This window comes from Carassius auratus, unplaced genomic scaffold, assembly GCF_003368295.1.
Source record: "Carassius auratus strain Wakin unplaced genomic scaffold, ASM336829v1 scaf_tig00217114, whole genome shotgun sequence".
NCBI lineage: Eukaryota > Metazoa > Chordata > Actinopteri > Cypriniformes > Cyprinidae > Carassius > Carassius auratus.
In genome coordinates, this window is record NW_020528901.1 from 45,213 (window position 1) to 68,025 (window position 22,813).

Genomic DNA, 22,813 nt, shown 5'->3' on the forward strand with positions numbered 1-22,813 from the left:
TAGAAAATCTGTCAAAGATTGTATTGTTATGAAACATTAATACAATTTATAACAACATTTTTTTATTTTATTTTATTATAATTTGATATATATAGATCCTTCAGAAATTGTAATTGTAATATTCCTGGATTCTTTAATAGAAAGTCTGAAGAGAACTGATTTACAAAACAGAATCATTTGTAACGTTTTAAATGCTTTTACTGTCATTTTTGATCAATTTAATGCAGTGGTTTTCAATTCCAGTCCTCGCGCCCCCCTGCTCTGCAGATTTCATATTTTTCACTTGTTGCTTCAGACGTTTGTTCTATTCGAACTTAAGTGCCCTGCGAAGTGGACATCACAGAATATTCCGCCATGATTCCAGTTCGAAGCGAACATATATGTTCCATTCAAAGTGCACTGAAGTGTGCAAGACGGGAATTTAAATTGTATTTATTTACAGAGGTATTATGATGTCACACTTGTCCGTGTGTGATGACGTTGCACAGCGCAAATCCGTGAATTAATGTTCCGAGGTGAGGTAAACTTCAACAGATTTTCAATGGGAACACAGTTCATGATCGGAGCTCACTTCTAATGAGCTGATTATCTGAATCATGTGTGTTAACAAAGAGAGACGTGTGAAATATGCAGAGCTGGGGGGTGCAAGGACTGGAATTGAGAACCGATGATTAAACGCATCTCCAAGTATTATTACTTTTAAAAAAATCTTACTGACCTCAAACTTTTGAAGGTATGTTAGCGTCTATAAAATTGTTAATCTAATTACAAACTGACTATTGTATCCAATATTGCTGTGCTATGTACTTTCTCTTAGAATTACTACAGTGTATCATTGAATGATGCTTGATCAGCTTAAATGTGCCAGAAAGAAACACACACACACACACACACACACACAAGACTGCTTGAAACTGAGAGAATAGACAGATGTCACTTTGAAACAAAGCTTAATGTTTTAACAGTCACCATACATAAGTAATGGATGTGTGGATGACATCACTTCTCTCTCTGACTGTCTGTGTCCTTCATTGTCTTCGACCTTCTAGTGAACACTACTCATAAAGCACCGTACTTTCCCTGACAGATTCAGCCCAATGCTGCAGGCGAGGAGGACACTTACAGACAAAACAAACTCAGATTTCTCAGGGAAACAACATCATCCAGCCTCCAACTTGTCAAATAGAGACTACTTTCCACTATTCAATCAACCGTAAAAAATCAGCTAACCAAAGTAAAACAGGTTTTAGAAGTCAAGAATTTCAATGTTTTTGTCTTTCTCAGAGTGTGAATTTAAACCAGAGTTAAAGACTCACCGATATGTTTTCCATTCATGTTGTAGTAGAAGGAGACACAGTAGGGGGTTCTGGTGGTCCCTGTTGGTCCTCGGGCTGCCGTAACATTGTACAATGGAGAGAGAAGACGAGCTCGATCCCCGGCCTGACGTGGCCGCGACGTCTCAATATACATGTAGTAACCTTTATTATAGATGGAAAGTATAAACGAGTTAACACAAGGTTTTCCAAAGGGCAGATGCTTTCACACAAAACTAATAATAATAATACACACCGAAAATTTTTATTAAATCTGCTTTCTCAAGATTGGTCGGTCAGTCAGAGTTTTTGTTTAAGAAATAAAATGATGTGGTTTTACAAATGTGCTTTTGATTTCAAGAATACAGGAGCATCTTACTATGGAATATCTTGACCGGCAAAATTCTCTATAAAGGTACTTTGGGATGATTTTGGGGTTTGCATATTTCTATAAAATACATTTGAACTGAATAGAAAAGAGTTTCTGTTTAGATTCAAAAATTGGGCAGAAAAAAAATGTCCACTTTGGTGTGTGTTACTGTGTATTTTTACCTTCTTTCGTCCCACTCCTGTCTGTATCCGGCCCTGTATTAACCGACCGTTTGGGGTTCTGTGTGAGGTGGTTCTGTCGGGTCCAGTCAAACACATCGCTGCGGTCTTGAGTGAACCCACATATCCTAATGTCCTCAAATCCACACACGTGATCTACACACAGAGAAAATCAAGATCCACCTTCAGTTCATAAATGCAAGTGCAAATGTGTTACAGAAGCGATAAAGTACATCCAGATGTTTGTTCTCTCAGAATAAACCCTGACAGAGCGATCAGGACCCTGCTTATTGCACAGCTACTTGCCAAATAAGTAAATAATTTGACAGAAATTTTATTATTTAGAGAACGCAGTGGTGTGATACGAGAGAAGTGAAAGAAGCACGAAAGAATTGGATAATGCTATAATAATATTTCCTTTAATTGTATTCCATTGTGTGAGAGTCACAGTATCCACATATATAGTGTGACCTTAAGCACTCTATTTTATTTTACTAAAGGTAATATTTCCTTGAACTATATAACACTGCATAAGAAGCACAGTTTATAAATGTGTCTACTTGCAATACACTTCAAAGTCTCTGTTCTTCCCAATGACACGAGCAGGTTCTATTCGAATGGTAACAGGAGGACATTAATCTCATTTAGGTCAAATATTGTCCAGTAAGTTGCACTGAAAATAGGAAATCTCAAAGGAACTTGGGTTTTGTGCAGCTTATATTTCTGCCACTGTAGCGCAGCAGTGCAGCTAAGTCTGTTTAGCATGGCTAAGCATCCACACCTGCGCTTTCGTACTTGCATAATGTATGTTTCTGGCCTAATGCTGAGGAGCAGATCTGAGAAGAAAGACGGCAGGGTTTCTCAGGCGTGTTTAATGTAAGGAGGCCTCTCGACAGGTTCCTCTGGAGTACTGGAGTACTCTCAGCATATTGCAGCGTTCACAGCGATTGCCCTCATTTAACAAACACAGAATACAGAATACTGTAGTTAGTCACCCAGAATGTCTCCATTCACACTCTAAATGGCTGATTAACTCATCTTCCAAGTGCGAGAGGAGACTGAATGGCGAAGAATGCACGATTTCCGAGTTGTGGTTTGAAATCACCATTTTCTTCCCTCCGCATGCATTCGGCTCTTCAATTTACTCTGCTGATCTCCAGTCAGTTTTAATTTATGTTTTTTTTCTTTTTTTTCTTTTGTACCTCTTTGGCAAAGCTCTGCGGTTAAGCTGCCAGAAGAACTGTGTTGAATTTAATTGGGAAGAACTGAAAGGCAGGGCAAGCGCGAGATGGGAGGATGGGTTCAGAGGAGAGAGAAAGACAACATGCACAAAACCATCACCGGAAGAAAAAGTGCAGGTATGTCTCACCTGAAGGTCTTGGGTAAGTGTAGGCTGCGAGAGAAAAGAAATGAGAAAAAGCAGTGACTGCAGGGCCTTCTTACGGCTCAATTAACACAACAAATGAGATCTGTGTATACACATCAAACAAGGCTGAGAGATAGAAGAGAAAAATTATACAGAGAAAACTTTAAATATTTACCTAAGAAATGACTATAAATATACAGTGTATATTTATTTATCTGCTCTAAAAAAGAGTTGATTTTTTTTTATTCTATAATTTTGGACAGCTATTTTAACAAAATTATAAATGTATTATTTTTAAACAAAATAAATTAACTAAGAATCTTCCAATTAAGATCAAGTTTCAGTGTAATAGAGAGAGAGAGGGAGAGAAAGAAAGAAAGAATGCATACTTTCTAAACAATTTTTCACTTAATGAACACAATACATATTTTTCCATTATATAAAACAACATGATGTATACTAGCATAATATAATAGCATAATTAATAATAAAGTAATAAATAATATTTACCTACATATATTTTACTGAATATTTTAATATAAAATAATTAAATAATTAATAAAAAAATGTTAAAAAATTTTATTAAAAATATTACAAATAAATAGCATTTACTTAAATATACTTATATATATATATATATATATCTTACCACATATTTGAATGAACAATAAAAAAATATTAATTAATTAATAATAATGATAATAATAATAATACATACATACATACATACATATATAAATTTAACCAAACTATATTTATGCATATACATAAAATACAATAATTATATTTAATAAATAAAACCCAATCAGACTAGAAGACTGGAACAAACTTTTGTGCATATATATGGCCCTGACATCAGAGAAGGAGGGTTTCATGTCTTCCAGCAGTCCATTTATTCTAGAGGTTGGCCATTTTTTAGAGGGTGGTCTGGTTAGAGGAATGCTGAGATTGAATGTCTATCCAATGGGATTAGATTCTATCAGCGCTTTCTGAGATCCAGACTCAGCTCTGGTGCTGAAACCGCTGGCCTGTTCTGTAGCCATCAGCAAACTCTCCACACAATGACTGCCACACGTCTGACATCTAAATTTACCATAATCCCGAAAGCGAAACCTCGCATTTGAAATGCATGACCTCTGTTGATGGGAATCATGAGGATTTGAACAATTCTGATTCTGATTCCCATTCCACCTCCAGCCCAGCTGCTTGTCCATATTAAATTTAAAAAAATCTAAATTCATCAAAAATGGTATACTGCCTACGTAAAAGGATAAATTTAAGAGGAAAAAAATTATAAATGGATGGGAGTAGCCAAATGACAAGGAAGATCTTGCATACTGTATGGTGTGTATCTGGAAGGTGACTTACGCTCAGAGTACTGGATGCTGCGCGTGACTGTGTTTCCGGTGCCGAAGCTGGTTATGGGAGTGAGGCTGACCTCATATGACAGAGGAATACGCAAGTCCGTCAGTGTGTAGGACATCAACACACCTTTCACAGGCTCTTTAGTTGTGATCTGTTTGGACAAAACTGTCTGTCGGTTCTGCAAACATACAAGAGAGAAAAGTGTTTAATGGTTTAATCATGCTATGATCAGGCTTAAATAAGGTTTGACTTAATTACCATTTATTACCATTATTTAACACATGAAATCATATACACTACTGTTTAAAAGTTTGGGGTAGGTGAGGTTTTTACATTTCTGAAAGTCTGTAAAGCTCACAGAGGCTGCATTTATTTAATAAAAAATACAGGCAAAATAGTCATATTGTGAAATAGCATTACGCTTTAAATATAGCATCAGTATTGCAACTGAATATCGTTGCAAGTTAAATCATTAAGGAAAATGTTTTCACAGAGGAACATTTCAGAGAGGACAGAAAATTTACACTGGAAACGTGGTTGCGTCACACACAGATTTATACATCTCTAACCTCCAGGAAAGCACAGAAAGCCCTCAGCGCAGTGATTTGCTGAGTGCGAGGTCAGCTGCTATCCAGCCGCCCGCTGTAAGAAGGTTCAGAAGTCTTTCCTCAGGCACAACAGCAGTGTGCTGACTAAGAGCACTTGGTGAAACAGATCAACTAGTCATTCTCTACTTTGAGGTACTTCCCATGGGACATCTCACAACGATTCTGAATGCTGCTGGCTTTGAGTTATTTCTGAACATACTTTAGTGAAAAGTTAGCATTTTGTGTTTGTTGCTTTTTTTTTTTTTTTTTTTTTTTTTTTTTTTTGCTTGAGCTTTGTGATTTTACCTTGAAAATGTGTCTCTTTACATGTAAAAGAAAGCATTTAATGCTGCATAAAAAACACTTTAAGCAAGTCCAAACACTTGCGGCTGATGCAATGCGAAATCCAACCCGATCTCACGGCAATTCGTACATTTTTCACAAGGTGGCTTATTCGTACGAATTCGTACAACCTCACTCGTAAAAATTCATACGTTTGTTGCCAAATCGTACGTATTTTACGAGTTGCACAATTCGTATGAATTTGTACGAATGACCTATACCTAACCCCGCCCCTAAACCTAACCGTCACTGGGGTTCAGACAAATCGTATAAAATCGTACGAGTGAAGTCGTACAAATTTGTACGAATAAAATTCCTACGAATAGGCCACCTCGTAAAATACGCATGAATTGGCCGTGAGATAGCGTTGCGAAATCTGCATGAATGCAAGCTTGATTTTGTTGCATATAAAGCATTTAATTCTCATTGTTGACTCAAGGAACTGTATAGCAAGCATTAGGTAGCTGAACTGTTAACATGTTAACATAACTGCACATAGTTTAACAGTGGAGGTATCTCTATCTACTCTACATACTCCATCACAATATTGCAATATTGTGTGTGTGGGTGTGTGTGTGTATTCATACACACACAATATATATAGGACAATACAATTATATTTAGACTCAAAGTATATTTTATTTACATTTCCAATGTCAAAATATATTTAAGGACTCTCATCTTGGACAACATTATTACATTTACATTTCAATATATAAGCAATATATTTGGTCATTTTTGTACAATTTAAATAGATTAAAATATATATATAAATTATTGTTTATTTTCTTTTTCCACATGGAAAATGGCTAAATATATTGCTAATACAAATGCGCCATATTTAGCTTTTGATTTCTTTCATTTATTCAATATAACAGTTGCAGTTATATTTGGTCCCGCAAAAAGCTTTGAACCAATAATATCTCATACTATTAGCTGTATCTTATTAGATGAAACAAATGTGCAGTGAGCTGTTCCAGGACAGCTCTCACTCCCGGAGGATGTGAGGTAATCACAGGGACAGAGGCGCTCTGGCAGTCCAGGCTTTTCCGTGTGGAATTATGGGAAACATGGCAGCAGCCCCATGGAAACAGTGCACAATGGAATGAGAAATTATCTTCAGCATAGAGACTCAGGCAGCAGGTAAACCCACCGGCATTCCCTCTAAACACAACACACATAATAAGTGTGTGTGTGTGTGTGTGTGTGTGATGCTTCCTATTCATCCTTTGTTCCCTCTTTTCCAGGCAGGAAGTAGAAGCATAGCTGTGATGTTAACCTGGCTAGTGAGGGTCAAACACATTTGTTATCTATCTAATTAAATGCCACCATAAACCCCTGTTACTGGACCATTCACCACGGCAGCATGGAGTGTGTTCCGCCACGTCTCCAACACTAAACGCACTTGAGCCTACACAATGCATGCCAAGACTTAACAGCCGTATCAAACACACACGCGCGCGCGTGCACCTTGTAAAAGTCACAGATAAATTGTCTCTGCTTGACTGCTCTTCTCTGTTAACAGGAATTTTCTGTGCATCTCTCCTCATCTAAATCACCACACAAAGACCAGGAGTGTTTTCTCCAAGAGAAGGGTGGCAGTGCTTAATAGAAAAAAAGATATGATGAGAGAATAATTGATTTTACAGAAATTTAGCAAACCAAATATTATGAACTATGACATAAAATCTTATATAATGCTAAATATAACTGCAAAAAAAATTATTTCTTCTTGTTGCGTCTGAATGATCATTGGAAAATGACTAAATTTCAGCTCTCTTAAAAAGAAATTATATTTACCAATTCGTTTGTATGAAACACTAAAGCTTTTTTATACACATAATGATAAGAACAATGGAAAATGTGTACATTGGATTCTAATTGGTTGTTATCATTCTTCACTTGGAACAAAAAAGGTTTTGAAAGTGATTTTCACAATATTGATCATCCGTGTCATTATCTTTATAGATGTGGTGTGGATTCTGCTACTGTTTTACATTAAGAAAAGTTCTTAAAACTGTGTCTTTATCATTATTGTTATCATCCTTGGTACAAATGATTAAGATGTTGTCATGAATGATACGAACACCAGACCTAAAGAGTGCTATCATTGATCAAGACGGCTTGAGGAAGCTTGTCCACCAGATCACCAAATAGATAAAACATCAACAAAATTAACAATATTCACAGCCAAACAAACCGTGAGTAACAAATGAAAATACAGAAAATATTAGTGTAACTGAATTATTATAATATTTTATTTTTTTGCATGTAAAAATGCATTTTACCTAATGTGAACAAATGGAATATTAGAACATTTCACTATATTAGGGCATTTAACCCTCAGATCTAAAGCCTGTACTCACACACCTGTGCTTTCTATCTAACACAATCTTTCACCTCCAAATGTCTTTTTTCATTCAGTGATTTGTTCTTTTCTGCTTGTTTCCACACACCTGGTTATGCATCAGTCATCGGTACATATACTACTTCCTTTCCTCTTCATCAGTCAAACATCCATTAAAAGAGACCAGAGGCTACTGTATTTCTTTCTTTCTTTCTTTGTGTTTTTTTTTTTTGTCATAACTCGACATGACTACTACAAATCAACCTGTTTGTTTATATAAATATATATATATATATATATATATATATATATATATATATATATATATATATATATATATTATATATATACCTTTATGAAGGTTAAGGTCTATTAAGAGAAATCAAGTCTTGAATCTATTCTCGCTATATTTTTAAAAACAGATCAAGATTATAACCAATATACATTAAATTCAGAATTATTCAGAATGACCGTTTAAATAAATTAATATAATTTAATTCATAAAAAAAATTAAAGGTCACACTTTATTTTAAGGCCCAGTCCTCATGATTAACAAACCATTAACTATGACTTTTGGCTCAATAAACTCCAAATTGTCTGCTTATTATATATTAAGTTAGTTGTTAAGTTTAGGTATTGGGTAGGATTAGGAATGTAGAATATGGTCCTGCAGAATATAATAATAATAATAATAATAATAATAATAATTCCTTACATTTATATAGCACTTTTCTAGGCACTCAAAGAGCTTTACATTGTCAGTGGGGTATCTCTTCATCCATCCACCACCAGTGTGCAGCATCCACCTGGATGATGCGATGGCAGCCATATTTGCGCCAGAACGCCCAACACACACCAGCTTATTGGTGGAGAGGAGACCAATCAGTAGATATGGGGATTGTTAGGAGGCTATGATGGTCAGAGGCCAATGGGTGAATCTAGCCAGCATGCCGAGGTCACACCTCTACTCTTTACGAAAGACATCCTGGTATTTTTAATGACCTCAGAGAGTCAGGACCTCGGTTTAACGTCTCATCTGAAAAACGGTGCTTGTTGACAGTATAGTATCCCCATCACTACACTGGGGTGCCAAGACCCACACAGACCACAGGATGAGCACCCCCTGCTGTCCTCACTAGCACCTCTTCCAGCAGCAACCTAGTTTTCAAAGGGGTCATATGATGCGATTTCAATTTTCTTTTCTCTTTTTGGAGTGTTACAAGCTCTTGGTTCATAAATAAGATCTGTAAAGATGCAAAGACTATTGTCTCAAATCCAAAGAGATATTCTTTATAAAAGTTGAGTCAACGCCAGGACACACGGCATCATAGTGTTAAGGGGCATAACATTTCTGTCACATGCTTGAGGCATTCGGCCAATTACAATCCATTAGATAGCTGGCCAATCAGAGCACACCTCGCTTTTCAGGCCAAATAGCTTTGTAAAAAAAGACATGTTTCAGAAAGGCAAGGCATATAGGAGAAACAATAATGTACAGTATGTGGAAAATAATGTTTTTTTTTTTTTTTTTTACCTTAAACCACATAAACACATTGTATTACACCAAATACACAAAATAATGTTATTTGTAAGGCCCCTTTAAACTGTTCAAGGTTTGCTGCAACTGTTTGCTACAAACTTTCTAACATATAGCTTGTTCCCATGTGAAAATACGAACTGACAAATTTATGTCTAGGTCAGTTAGTAAGAGTACCTCAAGTCAGTAAATGATATCAAAATTCACAATAAATCCATGACTCTGAACAGCTATATATATTCAGCATGTTCTCGGTTCATTAAAATGGTTGTTTGAGCAACAGGTCTCGGTCTGCTGGGCTTTGACGGGTTATATATGTCTGGATCTTGATCTCTGGTATTTAGGAATATGGTACATACTGAATCATTAAAGCATGAAGAACTAGCAAACAGGGTTACATCAAATCGCACAGGGCTTTATATACTAGAGGCACACACATACAGCTGTAAGATCTCACCCTCTTGTAATATCACAGGTGTGTGAGGTGTGAGCAGAGGCCTGTGATACAGCGCTTCTCTTGCCGCAGGATTCCCCCTGCAGGTACAGCTCAATAAAGACGTGTAAATGCATTCAAGCACACTCGCTCTCTCGCGATCTCTCCTGAGGTGGTTCACCCCACTGATCAGAGGTCTGTCATCGGGGCTCGGGTTCAGATGCGGAAAGCTGTTTGAGTCTCCGCTGGTTGAGTAACATATGGCACAGAGCATGTTTAATGAAACTGGGTTTGTCGTTTGTCAGCAAATTTACAACAATGTCTAAATATGGAGTTTAGCTTGTTAGCATCAGAACTGTGAAAAATGAGCCCAAAATAATAATCAGAAATGAAAGTTTCTCATTTTACTTAGCGTACGTTTATTCTAGAGGGACTCAGTTTTCCGCACCGGTAAACAAGCGGCGCAGCTTTACAAATGAGGCTTGGTGTTTCCTGCAGTCTCTGAAAACACAACACTCATTTCAGAAAAGAGAGAAAATTCTTGTTCTTCTCTTGGAAAGTTCTGAGGAAATGAAAGCGCTCTGAGCACCTGTTATACCAGTGTGACGGAGGTAAAGAAAAACATTTAAGTAAAGAAAGAAAGTGCACAGATGAAGGGGCGTTTTCTCCAAGAAAGCAAGAGAGTCAAAAAAGAAAGAAAAAATCAGAAAATAAACAACACAAAAATAAAACAAATATTAGAAAACAAAATTCATCAAAATTGATTTCTAATAAATAAATTAATATAAAAATTTTATTGTATTAGTAACAACAAAAATAGTAATAATAAAAATGTATCAGTGGTGGTACAGTACAGCAGCCGTGGCGACGTGACGTGACGTCTCCGTTCCCTCCTTCACGGGAACGAGAATTACCATACCTAACATTCAGTCACTCTCGACTTCATGTCGGTGACCGATGAATTAGGATTCCATATCAAAGCTTCATAACTGCTGCCCCTTCAAGTGCCCTGTGCGGGCCACCTGCACCCCTTTTTGGTGTAGGCTGAGGCTAAGCAACAAGTAGTTTCGTTCACCATTGTCGAAGCACTACCCACTCAGTGATACTGGATAACATTGGGAAAACGTACCCGTTTCACTTGGAACAGGAAAGCTGCAGAAGCTCCATCCTACCTGAAGGAGGTCTTGGGAGCAAATACACATATGAATATCCGTTTAAGTGCATATGGAAAATAGAATGTGATTGTACTTTACTTTAAAGTTTTGTGACTTTACACATATGGGATCCACTTAAGTCTCACATATGGAACCCAGCCTTCTATCACAGACGCTCCGTGACGTTTGGCTGCTGAGGGGATGGAAGAGCTCGACGGGGTCTATAGTAAAGACACTCTGGAGTAGTTTTAGCAAGCCGACACTAGGAGACTGGTCCAAAGAGGGTATTGAGGGGGGCTGTGAAGGATTTAACCTCCTGGCCTCTCTAAGGAACCGGCCGCTTGAAGCACGACAAGGGCACAGTGCAGCCTGAAGTGCGCAAATCGCTCAGCTCAGAACGGCCATGGCTGAATCGCCGTACCGCCAACACCAGAAGCTTCTAAGAGCACGTTGAACTCACAGCCATTTGAAGACACTGGATGGAGCAGAACAATATTGTCGCTCGGCTGGTATGCATTGCAACTGCTGCCTTCTCATACTCACGCTGTGATCAACTGCAGCTGAAAGCAATAATTGCATGCCAATGTGCATTGACTCATTTAATTTACACTTAAAGTAGATTGGTCTATTGAAGCGATATCCTAATTCGTCTGTCTCCGACGTGACATCGAGAGTGACCGACTGTATTCTGTAGTGAAATTTCTTATGCATCCCTAAATGATTTCAAAGTGGAAATAATAATAATAACTGTTATATTTAAATTATTATAATTAGAAGATTTTTTACAAATTATTTTAAATGACAAATAGTAAAAAAGCAAAAATAAAATCCTTTAAAACAACTAATAAAAATGAAAAATACAGTTGTGAGATCTTACATAGCATGTGAAGTACAATACAAAGTGACTAATGTTTGACAGTTCATTTCACTAGTTCACGCTTACATATAATTAGCTGAGGTATGGTATGCGTATTTGGCGTGCTGTCCGGGGAAGGGCTCCGAGCTCGGGAATTGCCCGAAGCTAGAGTACCCCCCCTTCCCCGTATATTGTAAAGTGAACTTGAAGTGAGGAGATGGGGTGGAGGAGGGATGCTGATAAACCGTCAATGGATAGAGGTAAGTCAGCGATATTTATACTGTGGGATTGATTACTTGATTGTGGTCCACCTGTGATGATTAGGCTAAGTATCTGACGCGCTCCTCCCGAATCTTCATAGATAATTACATTTCACTAGTTCACGCTTACATATAATTAGCTGAGGTATGGTATGCGTATTTGGCGTGCTGTCCGGGGAAGGGCTCCGAGCTCGGGAATTGCCCGAAGCTAGAGTACCCCCCAAAAAGGCAAATGTACAGGAGGACAGCCGCCAGTTTAAAGAATGCCCCCCAAAAAGCAGAGTACTGGCGGGGGCTGATTTGGTTTCTGAGAAGTAATCTCGTTGGCAGGCTGGAAGGACCTACGTACTCCGGAGGGAGCGACTTGGGCGTTGAGAGAGTAGGCCCTACCAGCTGCAGCTAGTGAACTACGTGGTTGTTGGCGCCCGGTCGGTAGGGCTCGGGCCGATGCTCAACTGGAGTTTTTTGGCGTTGGATCGGTGAGCCCTGCCGGCCGATGAGGAGGAGCGGCGTGGTTGTGGTGCCCGACCGGGAGGACCCGAGTTGCCTCGACCGGAATAGGTCACGGTGTCGGCGTACGGGCCCTACTGGCTGATAGCCCCTGCTATTCAGTGGGTGAAGGGCCTAACGCTGACCGAGAGGGCCCATGAAGCCTCCGACAGGAGATTGAGACTCAGGATGACGGACGTCTGGGTCCTCTCGGTTAGGCAGATAAAAAGCTTTTGGGCCAGCCGACAAGGAGGACTCTGGCAACATCCGAAGGGAGATCCCGACTCACGGCATCGGCTGGATGAGATTCACTTGCGGCTGGCAAGCATAGGCCCGTCCGGGAGACTCTCGCCAGACGTCTGAAGGGAGCGCACGCGACAGACGGGTAAGCCTCGGCGGACGGGGAGGGTTGGAAAGGAAAACCCGACTGGGAGGACTCTCGCAGCATCCGATGGGGCCTCAAACTCAGAACATCGAACGGGTAAGCCTCGCCAGACGGGGTTAAAAGATGTGAGAGTAGCTGAGGGTAGCTTTTTTTTTTTTTTTTTTGCAGGATTTGGCGAGAGGACGAGACTCGTGGCGTCGGACGGTTAAGCCTCGCCTACCGTCAAATGGAAAGGTAAGTTGTGTGGCCGAGAGACTGTTGCCGACGTTCGAAGGGAGCACACACATCGAACGGGTAAGCCTCGCCGACCGTAGGGTGGAAACGTAAAGCAAGTCTGACCAGGAGGCTCTCGCCAGCGTCCGAAGGGAGCACACACATCGAACGGGTAAGCCTCGCTGACCATAGAAAAGGAAAAGGTAAGGTTGTCTAACCGGGAGGCTCTCGCCGGCGTCCGAAGGGAGCACGCGCATCGAACGGGTAAGCCTCTCCGGATGGCGGACAGAAAAGGTAACGATAGGTGGCCAGGAGGCTCTTGCCAGCGTCCGGCGGGGACAAACTGGGTGAGCCTCGCAGGCCGTAGGTTGGAAAAGGTAAGTTTGCGTGGTCGTTAGGCTGTCGTCGGCGTTTAAGGGAGTTTGCTACTCCTGGCAAGAGACGGTTTAGCCTTGGTGACCATAGGAAGGAAGGAGAGTTTATTGTGTGTTAGGTACTTGCAGCATTTAAGCAGCTTGCTTGTAGGTTAGTAACCTGAAACACACAGTAGGGTCGTGGTTGGCTGGCCAGGAGGCTGTCGCCGGCGTCCGATGGGAGCACTCACATCGGACGGGTAAGCCTCGCTGGCCAAGGGTGGAAAAGGTCAGGTTGTCTAGCCAGGAGGCTCGGACCGACGTCCGATAGGAGCTTAGCTCCAGGAATCGAACGGGTAAACCTCTCTGGCTGAAGGACGGAAAAGGTTGTCCGGCCGGGAGGCTCTTACCTTCGTCCGACAGGAGCTTAGCTCCCGGATAGAACGGTTAAGCCTCTCTGGCCAAAGGACGGAAAAGGTGAGGTTGTCTGGCCGGGAGGCTCTCGTCAGCATCCGATGGGAGCTCAAGCTCTTGGCATCGAAGAGAGAAGCCTTGCCGGCCATAGGATTGAAAAAAGGTAAGGTTATCTGGTCGGGAGGCTATGGCCAGCATCCGGTGTCTTTTTATTTATTATTTATTTATTTATTTATTTTCTATATTTATTTGTATTTTCATTTATTATATTTATTAAAATTTGCGACACCAGATGGGTAGTCTCTCCAGCCATCGGAGGGAAAAATGAGATTGTTTTATCTGCGAAGAGCCCGTTAGTGTTCGGCGAAAGCGTAACTTGCGGTATTGAATGGGTACATCTTGCCATCGAAGGGAAAATTTATTTGGGCTGCAATGTACTCATTGGTGTTCGATAGGTAAATGTCTTTTTTTTTTTTTTTTTTTTTTTTTTTTTTTTTTTGGCTTTTTTAATCGGGTAAGCTTCGCTGGTGGTTGGATGGAAAGTCCAAGATTGATTAAGTGGGAAAGCATCTGGCAGGATTTGAATATTTGCGTTGTCAAACGAGTAAGCTTTGCTGATAGTTGAATGGAGAAGGCAAAGGTTGGTTCAACCGGGAGCCCTCTTGCAGCGCCTGGCAGGGAGTTTGATACTAAGGATGATTTATAATAGTTGAATGGAGAAGGCAAAGGTTGGTTCAACCGGGAGCCCTCTTGCAGCGCCTGGCAGGGAGTTCGATACTAAGGATGATTTATTTGTCTACGAGGGTAGACGCTGTGAGGCTTACTTGGATAATTGTTTAGCACATCCAATGAGCTGCTCCCGATAATGAGTCCGAAAAAATCTTGGTGCAGTCATAGTATCCGAAATTAAGCGTGCAAAAATAAGTTAGGATTTCCTGTGCCAGTGTACCCCAAATGGGTGCCATGTATCGGCGATGTGGTCATTGTCAGCACGTGAGATCGATGGTACATATCGACGATGTAATCGTGCATGGGTGGAGTAAGAGAAAGATTCTTTATACTGTCTGAGCTTACTATTTACCATTTTGACCATGCAGGTGCACGAAAAGAGCCTATGGAATCGCCCATAATCAAAAAAAAAATATATATACTTTCGGAAGTACTGATACACTGGTATTAAGTATAAATACTATATTTAAATACTGCTAGTTCATGTAGTCGGCACTACGATCATCTCGCTTGTCCAATGATTTTTTTTTTTTTTTTTTTTTTTTTTTTTTTTTTTTTTTTTTTTTTTTTTTTAAACCTACGGGCTCACATCGTCCTTTGAGGGCACGGGCGAGCGGGAAATGCAGTGCTGAGATGGGATAACGGAGCGGTTTGATTAATTAAGGTAGGCCGAATTAAGGTAGGCCGCCTAATGATTATTATAAAAAACGTTGGTTGGAGAATGGGCCTAATATCGTCTTGGCTATTGTCGATACATGATGCTATCACCGCAACCTCAGATGCATGGCATGCCTTTAGGCGGAGGTGATGTGTGGTATTTTATTTTATTATTTTTTTTTTTTTTTTTTTTTTTTTTATATATATATTTAAGTGTAGGAAAGGCTCCTGCGGGAGCAGACGCTGCAACAGCAGTGGGGAGAACGGGAAAGGCTCCTGCGGGAGCAGACACTGCTACGGCAGTGTGGAGGTACAGGAAAGGCTCCTGCGGGAGCAGACACTGCGCGGCAGTGAGGAGGTGTAGGAAGGCTCCTGCGGGAGCAGACACTGCACAGCAGGGAGAAGGTGTAGGAAGGCTCCTGCGGGAGCAGACACTGCACAGCAGTGAGGAGGTATAGGAAGGGCTCCTGCGGGAGCAGACACTGCTGCGGCAGTGGGGAGAACGGGAAAGGCTCCTGCGGGAGCAGACACTGCTGCGGCAGTGGGGAGATACGGGAAAGGCTCCTGCGGGAGCAGACACTGCTGCGGCAGTGGGGAGATACGGAAAAGGCTCCTGCGGGAGCAGACACTGCAGCGGCAGTGGGGAGATACGGGAAAGGCTCCTACGGGAGCAGACCACTGCAGCGGCGGTGGGGAGATACAGGAAAGGCTCCTGCGGGAGCAGACACTCCAGCGGCGGTGGGGAGGTACAAGAAAGGCTCCTGCAGGAGCAGACACTGCAGCGGCGGTGGGGAGGTACAGGAAAGGCCCCTGCGGGAGCAGACACTGCTGCGGCAGTGAGGAGGTACATGAAAGGCTACTTGCTTCGGCTGCTGTAGATGTTGGCTGTGGGAAGAGTAAAAGTGTTAGTAATATTTGATGGGGCAAGCTAAAAATGGATGGGTAGCCTACTGTGTTACCAGCTTAGCAATTTGTTGCCTGATTTGACGATTCCTCAGGCCTTGTCCACCTTATTATGTTCCTGTTGGAAAAGCATCTTTCCTCTCATTTGGCCTCCGGGCTCTTTAGACGGACTCCCGAGTGGATACGTTTGGAACGCTGTTTTCACGTTGTATTATGGACTGTGGAAACAGAGGCTTTTGGAAACGATTGAGCATGTTTAGTCTTGTAAGGCGTTGTACCAAAAGACATGATTATAGCAGTAACGTTAACCCCTTACAAGATACCCCCCATTTTTGGCATGGAGGCAGAAATTATATACCCAAAATAAAGATGTTTCTGTTCATGATTCTTTCTGACTAGATCCATGATCAACATTTGTCCACGAGCTAACACTTTGACGTTTACCGTTCAGGAATAGGAATAGTTTTCCTGACATGATGGAAAATTAATCACTGGAATTATGTTTTATCGAAATATTGGTCAGATATAAAAGCCAAAGTCTTTGGACTTCAATTGATGCGCGGCTTATCCAGATCAAGTAAGAGAGTGATGTTTAACGTGCTGTGAAAACGAAACATAGACTGGGGCCGTTGGCGATGCTTGCAGCAAATGGGTTAACGGCAGTTATGTGCTATTTGCTTCCAAGTGGTTTCTAAAGAGACTTACTTTCCGGTTTTCCGTATTACGGTCCTTAAAAGGCGATGGCAATTTTACTCATGCTTGCTTTCCTGCATCAAAACACGAGGGCAGATGCGTTTTAGATAAATTTTGAGTGATCACGCCAGTGAATGGTAAAATAGGTCCCTAAATGATTTGGTCCTACCAGAAGACTTGCATGCAAATGAAAATTTTTAAATTAAATTAAGCATTTAGCAGGCGCTTTTATCCAGAGACTTTTTTTTTTTTTTTTTTTTTTTTTTTTGAACTTATGTCTCTATCATTTCGGCGAGGTTTAAACGTGCGTGGTAAGGCAAATGTAACAATAATAATAATAATAATAATAATAATGCATTTTATTTGTAGGAACAAACGCCAAAAGCAATACAATAATTCATTAAAGACAGACAGTCTTGAATAAATGTGACTTAATCAACAAAAATCGCCCAACATAGGTGCATGCAGAAGAAGTACATACCATAGCGTAGGGGCTTTATATGAAAAGGCTCTTTCCCCCATGGTCTTTAGCTCACATTATGGCTGGTGAAGTGAAGAGTTAGTAGAGCGAAGAGAGCGTGATGGAATATCAGGACTGATGAGTTCACAAAAATACTCAGGTGCAGTCCCATGAAGTGCCTAGTATGTTAGATAAGAATTTTAAAATCAATTCTCATGTTTACGGGAAGCCCGTGTAATTGTGAAAGAACCGGTGTAATGTGTTCGCGAGGAGAAGTACAAGCGTGCGGCAGAATTTGTATACTGAAGCTTGCTCAACGATTTAGCTGGAAGGCCTGAGAACGAGGCATTACAATAATCTAACCTAATGACTTTGGCTTCGTGGTTAAAAAGTGGCATCATCATCCGACGGAACGGTGTATCTGTAGTCCAAATCTATGCGGAATCCACACCCCGGATCAGCGGGTGGCGGTAATGCACCTTTACGTTGGTTTGCCAAAACCTCCATAAAACACTACTAGAAGAAGACGGAACAAAACTTTAGCCGCAAAACTGCTTTTAGATGCAACACTTTGAATGCAAACTGCCGTAAAAATCCAATGAAGAAAAAGAAGAACCTGTTTTTTAGCGTCTTCGCCTGGAAATGTATTAGTCTGCGCGCCGCTAGAGGAAGCGGCCTCGAACTGCCACTCGGCCGGAACGCCGTGGTGAAAGGCTGAACCGTGGTTGGATTCTTTCTGCTGCAATCCAGCGCTCGACGAGAGCTCGGTCTCGGGCGGCGCGATCGTGTATCGAGCAGGCAAGCTCGGAGTTGCACGGTCTATTGGCCACGATGTGTGGCTTGGCGAGGATAGCAGCTGTCGCGATGACGCTTAATGCTGCTCAACGGCCGTGTTTGGCTGGGTAGAAATGATCTCGGGTCCGGCAAAAGCAGCAGGTCTTATAAATCCCCTGTGTAGCACTCTTCGTTGGTACGAAAATTGGGTCTGTGATAAGGTGACTGACGAGGCGAACCAGCATGCTGATAAACCGTCAATGGATAGAGGTAAGTCAGCGATATTTATACTGTGGGATTGATTACTTGATTGTGGTCCACCTGTGATGATTAGGCTAAGTATCTGACGCGCTCCTCCCGAATCTTCATAGATAATTACATTTAGTGTTTAGTTTTATAAATACATATTTCCCATCTATCTGTCAAAAATTACTGTTTTTTTTATCAGTTAACTGTTAATTAACTTTATATTCTCGCGCATATATCTTGTGATAGTTCCAATACTAGATGAGTAACAAAAGACGTTTCTAAAGTTAGAGACTGAAACTCTTTGTATTGAACGCCCTCGTCTCAATGAGAAACAATGGCACTGCTTTCTTCAGCTCATTACCCCTCTCTCTTTTCCCTTTCTTTTCTACATTTCTGAGAGCAACATCTATAAAACATTTATCAGCATTACCACTGCAAAGCAGTGTGGCGCATTCACACCTTGGACAAATTTATACACAGACGAACATGCCAACGCACGGTCCTTACCATATAGATACAAACACACACACAAATCCAATGAACTATATTTCACTGTTCACACACAGACATTCATTGTTATTCTACTATGATCAAATATGCACATATACTCAACAGAGTCTACTGAGAAGCTCATCTATAATCTGTCTCGCTCTCCACCACACACACGCACGCTCATAAAAGTTAATGCACGCTTGCTGCAGTCAGGATGTTAATTCATTGGTCCCTGTAGACTCTTACTTAAGGTAAGGTTTTAAAGAGGGGAAGATTAGCTATTCATGCACACAAAGACAAGTGGCTAATCTCCCCCTCCCCGTTCGCTTTGATTCCTGCCTCCTTCCATAATTCATTGGCGCTCTTCCGTTCCTGCCGCCCCCCTCTGGGCCAGGTTTCTATGAATAGATGATTAGGACGTCAGAATCAAAAAATCTGATGAAGAGTCACAAAGTGCAACACAGTTTCTGTGACGAGGGTGCATCGATGTGCCGGGTCCTCCCGAGATGTTTAGAGGGTGTTTGTTTGTTGCATAGGGTGGCCAGATTTCAACCGGGACACATGGGGGGTGGAGAGAATCCCAGTGAATGCTTCAAAGATGTAGTTTGTTTTATTGAAACATTGCCTGTAAAAGATTCAACATTGGCTCTGTCCATGTATTAGTGAGCTGACTTGATGTGATTGATTTCAATAGAATTTGGTTTAGAGAAAAACAGTGCAATGTTCTAAAAAGTGCAAAAATACATAAAACACAAATTATGTGTTTTAACAGAATTAAACTATTTCTTTCTTTCTTTTTCAATTAGTTTCAGTACTAAATCATAGATTTCTTCATTAAGCTTGTGTAATGCATTATAGGATTCCCTTCCTCAAGAAGGATACTTGAGATGCTTTTTAACTAAAAGAAAGTATTGCAAATTAAAGGCAGCATAACTGTTTCGACTTGTTTTCCAGTTAAAATATCTAAGATGCTTAAAACAAGACCGGTTTACTTGAGGATTGACACTGCATAACATATAAATGCTTGTTTCCAGAGAATGTATCTTTATTATGGGTGTGTTTTGTTCAGATATTTTCTCTTCTGTTAAGAAAAAACTAGTTAAAAACAAGTAACCAAATCTGCCAGTGTAGTAAAACAAAATGCCCTTATATTCAAGAGTCTTAGAAAACAAGTCTTATTAAGTTATCCTTCTCAAGAAAATGTATCTTGTCTAAGGAGCATTTTAGATAATTTAACTACATAATTACACAAACATACTCAATAGGAATATGATTTTTTACAGTATAAACAACTTAATACGTTTCTGAACCTAGTTCATGTTTCATAAAATTGTATTTGTGCATTTTAGACCACTGTTAGACCGCTTATAAACCTAAACATGTAACTTTTGTAACTGTTGAATATAAAATATGGGGGCGGGGTTGTCCTCCTCAACATCTATGATGGTTAAGGACCTGCATTGAAGACAAAACCGGTAACACTTTAGAATAAGGTTCCATTAGTTAATGTTAGTTAATGTATTAATTAACATGAACAAACAATGAATAATACATTTATTACTGTATTTATTCATCTTCATTAATGTTAGTTAATGAAAATACAGTTATTCATTGTTAGTTCATGGTAATTCACAGTGCATTAACTAATGTTAACAAGCACAACTTTTGATTTAAATAATGCATTAGTAAATGTTGAAATTAACATGAACTAAGACTTATAAATGCTGTAGAAGGATTGTTCTTGCTTGGTTCATGTTAATGAAAGTAGTTAACTAACATTAACTAATGGAACCTTATTCTAAAGTGTTACCACAAAACCTTTTCAGTCAGTCAGCCTCACAGTGGAAACTGGGACATATTTAAATTTTTTAACAAACCATCCAGACACTGTACTTTGTACAATGCGCCACTAAACCATGTACAGAAATGCAAAGCATATTCATGCGGCCTCAACACTGCTGACTCAGGTCAAAAGGCAGGAACTGTGTGAATTACAGCTGCTTGGGTGTGAAGTAAAGTTAGCTATACATGAGCATCCAATCACATCTGGCAAAGTGGAGTGCGATCAACACAATGAGGACATATTCATCTCTGTGGACGAGAACTCAAGCTACTAAACACAGTAGGTTTGCGCATGCTATATATTTGCGATTTATTTGTGTTAACACCAATATTTTTGTCCCGTGAGGTCGACCCTAAAAGTCAATTTACTTAATCAATTCCACTGTAAGAGAAGAAACATGACTTAAGAATCATGTTGACCTAAGCATCATTGTTTATCACACAGACTACAAGCTAAAGGTAACCTGCTTGACCATGTTCTTTAAAAGAGCACTTTAGGGTGTATAAGCTGTTTTTGTTTTTTTTCAGCAGGGATGAAATACAGATCCAATCAGACTACTTGTGTGTTCCTGTGTTGGGCCGGTGGGGTTCTGAGAGTCTCTTTAATGCAGTACAAGCAGTGATCGATCCGCTGTCTGCTCCCTACATAGAACACACTATTCCCCTGACTCCTATTACAAACACACTTATTCTACTCATCCACCTCCAACCGAGCCAACACAGAAAGAAAGAAAGAAAGAAAGAAAGAAAAAGAAAGAAAGAAAGAAAGAAAGAAAGAAAGAAAGAAAGAAAGAAAGAAAGAAAGAAAGAATTAAGCTCCCAGTGTCCGTGGGTGTTCGCTTTACCTGTTGGACATTAATCCAGTAGCCGATGATTTTGTCCACAGCGCCAGGCTCATTCTGTGTCCACTGTAGGATGTAGGAATAATTGTTCTTCAAGGTGCGAATGGGGTTTGGAGTGTCGTAGTAAAACTCTGCATTAAACGGCTGAGCTAAATGAACAAACAAACCAAAACAGAGTAAGACTAATTAGTCAAATACTTTAAAAAGATAAAGTACTACCATCTTAGCCATCTTATTTTGCAATGAGGTAGTAAGTTATTTCCTGTAAATGTCCAATGCTTTCGATTCATTTCAACTGAAGTAAACTATCTGATCTAAAAACTGGCATGTTTATGATTATGAAAATGCATTAAAATAATTTGATGACAAAATAACAGTTAAATAACAGCAAAATCAAGCAGCATAATGGACTGTTAAAGATATTTGAAATATAAGGTGGATCTTCAACAGAAATAGCAGGGGTTTTTATTCTAGACATAGCTGTTACATTAAAGATAATGTGATAAATTTGTTTGCCATTCTAGGTATGCATACTTAATTGTATTTTATTATTGCAGAAAAAAGCCATTATTGGGGTCATGACCCACCGGGTGAGAACTAATTATCTAGAGCATCAACGAAAGACAAGCATTTCATTGAATAAGAACTGTTTAATTTAGTGTCACCAAACAGAAATTGCTAGAATAAATATTTTTAAGATTTTGTCTTGTGCCACCGATGTAGGATAAATTATATATTTGAAGTCATTTTTTTTTTACTTGTAAGCAGCTATGCTGTGCTGAAGTCAGTTTTTATGTTTTTGGCCGTTACTATGTCCCTTAAAGGAACTTATGGTAACCATCATTTAGACCAAGATACAGTAGAAATTTTAAAAAAATATATATAAAAAAAAAAAAAACACTACATTTTGAACATTCAGAAATAAAATTTTCATAACTTCTGAAAACATTGTTTTGTTAGCTGGGGTACATTTCATCAGAAATGCTTTTCATACCAAATCAGAGTAAGGACAATAGAATGCTAAATGTTGTAACACAATTCCTTTTACCATATTACCAAATCTGTATTTTGCATAGCAGCTAGGCTTACAGTTTAACAGCAGTCATATTAGAGAGGGGTGATAGAACTAGCTGATAGCATTAGCACCCCTCAGCTGTCACGATGTGCTGGCAAAGCTAAAGATAAGACCCTGCTGAGAAGTAAAAAACT

General features: G+C 39.9%; 1 protein-coding gene across 1 annotated transcript in view; it reads right to left on the reverse strand.

Annotated features, from left to right (window-relative positions):
- LOC113100029 (MAM domain-containing glycosylphosphatidylinositol anchor protein 1-like) overlaps positions 1 to 22,813 on the reverse strand; it is an 84,707-nt gene that overhangs the window by 32,287 nt on the left and 29,607 nt on the right. Inside the window, exons 6-10 of the mRNA XM_026264897.1 lie at positions 21,608 to 21,753; positions 4,597 to 4,771; positions 3,232 to 3,255; positions 1,866 to 2,018; positions 1,317 to 1,478 (exon numbers count right to left, since the gene is read on the reverse strand). Of these exons, the coding sequence (XP_026120682.1) occupies positions 1,317 to 1,478; positions 1,866 to 2,018; positions 3,232 to 3,255; positions 4,597 to 4,771; positions 21,608 to 21,753 (660 nt within the window). The remainder of the gene's footprint in view (positions 1 to 1,316; positions 1,479 to 1,865; positions 2,019 to 3,231; positions 3,256 to 4,596; positions 4,772 to 21,607; positions 21,754 to 22,813) is intronic.